This window comes from Metarhizium robertsii, assembly GCF_000187425.2.
Source record: "Metarhizium robertsii ARSEF 23 chromosome Unknown MAA_Scf_16, whole genome shotgun sequence".
NCBI classification, from domain to species: domain Eukaryota; kingdom Fungi; phylum Ascomycota; class Sordariomycetes; order Hypocreales; family Clavicipitaceae; genus Metarhizium; species Metarhizium robertsii.
In genome coordinates this window covers 1-5474 of record NW_011942156.1, presented here as the reverse complement: position 1 = coordinate 5474, position 5474 = coordinate 1, and the positions used below count along the sequence as shown (strand labels likewise).

The 5474-nt window shown below is 51.0% G+C and overlaps 1 protein-coding gene across 1 annotated transcript; it reads left to right on the top strand.

Moving 5' to 3' along the window:
• Positions 1-1466: 1466 nt before the first annotated feature.
• On the top strand, positions 1467-4272 carry MAA_09972 (oligopeptide transporter; the record flags this gene model as incomplete). Its single annotated transcript, XM_007827970.1, has 2 exons — positions 1467-3671; positions 3724-4272. The coding sequence occupies 2 exons, from the start codon at positions 1467-1469 to the stop codon at positions 4270-4272; spliced, it is 2754 nt and encodes a 917-aa protein (XP_007826161.1).
• Positions 4273-5474: the final 1202 nt, after the last annotated feature.

Genomic DNA, 5474 nt, shown 5'->3' with positions numbered 1-5474 from the left:
GGGGGGGAATATTGACACTACAGTTGACGTCTCGGTGCGTGACCAAAAGGACGCACGTGCGGGCATTTCCGCCGAGTTGGCGTCACCATCGCGATTCCCTTGCCACTTGCTTCGGACGAATCCTCTTCAACAACAAAGCGTCGCGCTCTAGGAAATCGCCTCTACTACTATCCATGTGCCATGATTGTCCAACCACCGTCACATACGGATACGTTGAAGACTCTACCCTGGCGCCGACCGCGTTCGAAGAAGTCGAATATGCCAAGTTCCTAACCCTAACCCTGACAAGATGCTAACATGGTGCCAGTACTTGTGTTGCTGAGAATCGTGATGCGTGAACAATCGACACTTGCAAATGAACCCAGTGTGCAACGACGACTTACCCGTCTAAAGAAGGGGTACAACGCCACCCGAGCGCCATCCCCATTGTCCTCATCAGAGCCAAGTTTGGCACAATTGGAGCACAACAGGGCCTCGTCGATGCCAGCAGTGCCGTGTTTGCCGTGTCTAGGCACTTGTCCCCGTATCTCCAAGTGAGACAGGGTTCGGCCACGATGGCAAATGGGCACCCAGATGCCAAGTTCGGCCGCTGCGCAATCCAAAGGTTCCTCCACAATGGCCAGATTGGCCTTATCTAGGATGGGGAAACCGGGATAAGCGGCATCCACGAGGTCTGATCGGGTTTCGGCAGCTTACACTGCGGCACGCGGGAACCATCGACAGGCATTATTCATGCTGACCTGCATGGGCCATTCTCGAATCAGACAATTCTGCTTACCACGACACAGGTCACATTATGATAATGCTCTTCTGCAGTGGCGGTATCCTGCAGAGATTACCAGACATGACAACCGAGTCTGGGGTCGTTTGTCAACATGGCAAAAGTTCCCCCCCGCGTTTTGACCCGGCTCTCGCACCCTCGAAAATACTCAATTGAGCCAATGGTCGCTGCCAGCATGGTGTCGTCGTCTTGTTGCGTTGGCTTACGCCGGTCGCGTGACTTGCCCGGATCTGGACCAACATGAATTGATGCCATCAACTTTGCACCATTGGTCTATCGGCGCCGTCCGCTACGAGCAGATCTGAGCTATCATTATCCATGCCGTGTTACCCCGATTTCAGCCTCCTACACCTCCCTGTTGTATCTGCTGCAATAGGAAGGTGCTCTTCCACAGATTGAGAACTGTTGTATGAAGGATGCAAAAAACAAGCACACCGAATCTTGTGCTGCGATAGCAGAGACGAAAGTGGGAAATGCCTGGGCGCGCGTTTATCAATGCATATTTCATATTACAGCCTTGATTGTAGACTTGCTGCTTTGGGTCATGAGCGTATCGTATCTAAATAAAGTCACGTCCCACTTCATTCTGCTGTTCGCTTTTGCGCGCGGACTGCTCGTGCCACTCACCTTCTCCTGAACTTATTCACAGCAAGTGTGTCCTTGGGGACTTCTCCCGGTGTCAATCATGGCTACGAGGCCTTCTCATACTGCCGACTCGGTGAGGAGCGACACTTCTCTCCCCGATCACGCCATTGAAGAGAAAGATGTCAGCAAAACCATCATGAAGGATGTCGACGCCGTTGTGCATAACCTTGTTGAGAAACTTGAACATACGGGCGATGTTATGGCACCAATCGACGACATCGAGTATGTCATGGACAAGATTGAAACCCTGACGGTGCCAGAGTGCAAAGCGATCCTGGAAGAACTGCTCAAGTCGCACGAGTACGACTACAATTTCTCAAACACTCTGCGGCAGAAGCTCGCCGACCTCCTCAAGGGACCGGGCGAGGGACAAAGCACCGCCGAATGGGAGCTGGAGCTTAAGACGGAAACAGCAGTAAACAAGTTCTACTCACCGTATCCCGAGGTGCGAGCCATCAGCACTCCCACCGACGACGTCGACATTCCCTGCGAGACTATCCGTGCTCACCTTCTGGGCTACCTGTGGGCTATTCTGGCTCAGTTCACCAACTCGCTGTTCAATTCGCGCTTCCCCCAAATCACCATCACATCTGCCGTCACGCAAATCTTGCTCTATCCATGTGGACTACTCGTGGCCGCAGTCCTACCAGATTGGGGCTTCACCGTGGGCGGCAAGAGGATCTCACTCAATCCGGGGCCGTGGTCGTACAAGGAACAAATGCTGGCCACCATCATCATCGACGTGGGCTTGACTTCGGCGTACTGCTTCTGGAACATCCAGACCCAGACCGTCTACTACAAGGACAAGTGGCTCACGCCGGGCTACGGCATTCTGCTCCTGCTCTCCACGCAGCTGATGGGACTCGGATTCTCCGGCCTCCTGCGCCGCTTCGTCGTGTATCCCGTCGAGGCGCTGTGGCCCAACATCCTGCCCACCCTGGCACTCAACCGGGCGCTTCTGGTGCCGGAGAAGAAGGAGACGCTCCATGGCTGGAGCATGTCGCGGTACAAGTTCTTCTTCATTGTGTTTAGTGCCATGTTTGTCTACTTTTGGTTGCCTGATTACCTGTTTCCCGCGCTGAGCCTGTTTGCTTGGATGACTTGGATCGCGCCAAACAACTTCAACCTGAATGCCATTACGGGCTCCCAGATGGGATTGGGCTTCAACCCCGTTTCCACGTTTGACTGGAACGTGCTGTCCACCTATTCCCAGCCGCTGGCTTATCCGTTTTTCGCATTCAGCCAGCAGTTTATGGGCACGGTTCTCGGCGGTTGCATCATTATAGCGTTGTATTATACCAACGTGCAGTGGACGTCGTACCTTCCCATCAACTCGTCTGGCATCTTTGACAATACGGGAAGCCCGTACAACATTACCAAGGTTGTCAATTCCGACACGGGGGCCTTGAACGAAGCCGACTTCCAGGCATATTCTCCGGCTTTCTACAGTGCCGGAAACCTGCTCCTCTACGGCGCATTCTTTGCCTTTTACCCACTTACCATGGTTTTTATTCTTCTCGACGCCTGGAGACCGCTCCTGAAAGCGTACAAGTCCATGATGGTGTCTATTCTCACGACTATTCGACAACTTGTCGTGGGGGTGAAAAACGCAGCGGCGTCGCTTCTCAAGGGCAATGTACGAGAAGCAGGCCGGCATTTGTACAACATCATGAATGACGAGACGTCGATTTACGACGCGTTCGACGACCCATTTACAAACCTGATGCGCAACTACCCCGAGGTTCCAGACTGGTGGTTCTTAATGATTGCCTTCATCTCCTTCATCCTCGCCATTGTCGTCGTGACCAACTGGCCTCAGCTTGACACACCAGTGTGGACAATCTTCTTCGTCATCGGGCTCAACTTGGTATTCCTGATTCCAATGTCCTATCTATACGCCATCTCGGGCACAACCGAAGGACTCAATGTCGTCACCGAGCTCGTCGTCGGCTACGCTTTACCCGGACGCCCAGAAGCCCTCATGTTTGTCAAGGCCTTTGGGTACAACATTAACGGACAGGCAGATAATTACATTTCCGACCAAAAGATGGGCTTCTACGCCAAGGTGCCCCCCCGCGCCATGTACCGCGGCCAGATTATGAGTGCCATCATCACGGCGCTCGTTGCCTACGGCGTTGTCCAATTTGCCGACACGCAGATCCCCGGCATTTGCACGCCAGACCAGGAGTCCAAGTTCAACTGCGCCAACGGCTCCCAGGTGTACTTTGCCTCGTCGGTAGTTTGGGTAAGTTGCGCCGTCTGTCCACCTCCCACTCCCAGCGTTAACAGCATTCTAGGGCGCCATCGGTCCCAAGCGAATTTTCAGCCAGATTTACCCTGCCATGAAGTACTGCTTCCTGCTCGGCTTCCTCCTCGCCCTCGTGTGGTGGACCACGAAGCGTTTCGGGTCGCACGTCCGTGAGGCGTGTAGGGCTGCCCTGCCCGCGGCCGTCTTCACACCGCTTAATGTTGCCGTCTTTACGCCCATTTCTTGGCTGAAACATGTCCACCCGTCGCTTGTTTTCAACGGATTGCTGCAGTGGGCGCCGGTCAATCTGACCTACTTTACTGGTGGCTTGTATCTCTCCTTTGCCTTCATGTTCTATCTTCGGAGATACAAGACGGCGTGGTGGGAAAAGTACAACTATGTGCTTTCGGCTGGACTTACTGGTGCCGTGGCGTTTTCGGGCATTATTATATTTTTTGCGGTGCAGTATCACCCCAAGACGATTAGCTGGTGGGGTGTCGATATTGTCTCGAATACGATTGATGGCGGAACCGGTCAGGGCGCTCGGTTGACTGCGATGCCTGCCAAGGGGTATTTTGGTCCGGACACCTGGTCTTAGCTGGACGGCAATTTTGTCCTATATAGAAGATCGTTGCTATAGGAATTTGAGGAGCTATTGGAGTCGTTACCGTTTAGGCCCTCTGGCGGAGAGAACGATGTCTATATAGCCGTGTTAAATACTACTTGGGAGCAGATAGATTCTTGGCCGCCTGGCGTCGATTTGTAGCGATTGCACACTACCTCCATGTTGGAAATGCAAGCAATGCAAATGGTGTGTATTGATAGACGTTCAATCGACTTTGGTAGATGCTGAATGTTCCAACTACCTAAATAAGTGTAGGAACTTTCCTGAAAGCCCAAATCCTCCTGAACACACTTTTTAACCCATTTAAAGATCTATCTTTGCTTTACCAAGTCTCGTCTGGTCGCAAACCGGTTTTCTCTTTGGCGTTCTCCTTGTCCATGCACGCGCTAAAGCAGGGCCGCAATCCGAAATCTCTTTCTGAGCCTTATCACAGAGATCTTTCCTGAATGCTTCAAACTCAGTACGTGTAAAGTGCCTGGAATCGTTGTCTCGCTGGAGAGCAGGTTTGGGTAAGCCAGCTTATCAAGACTTGGTACGTTAGCATATAATGCGTATAAATGCGGCTTGTTTAATGTCTTACAGTCTCTTAACGCTTAGATGTCTCTGGCGACTGGCAATTCTCCTTGCTTGGCGTTGCCTTGGCTGCAATAGAGCATTTAATCGCAATCTATGCATGATATATTTATTAGAGAAGTATGCCAGGTTTCTTTCTTTATGGGTCAAGACCTATATTATCAGGATGTTCTGGATCACGAAAGAGAGGAGCAAATACGTCACAAGTACACTAAGATTATATACCTTATTAGTGACTTTACAACAAAAGTACAGGTTCACCGCAAATGTGCCTCCAATTATGGAGGTCATGGCATTAATTTTTAGAGGATAGGATACCGCTTTTAGAGGATAATTTACGAAGCGCCGGGGCTGACTTTGGTCGGCCCTACCCCTCCATGGCAGTGCTACCCGGTCGGGGCCTTACAGGCACGGCGCTTACTGTAAGTATATAACTAGAAAAGCTACCCTTTTACCTGTAGTTGATATGAGTTATTGGGTATCCCCTTTTTATCTTTTACTAACCACTTAAATATAGCTATAATAAAGAAAGTCTTATATACTTAATATTTCCTAGAATATTATTAGTTAAAGTATATATAATTTATTAAATATAATATTAT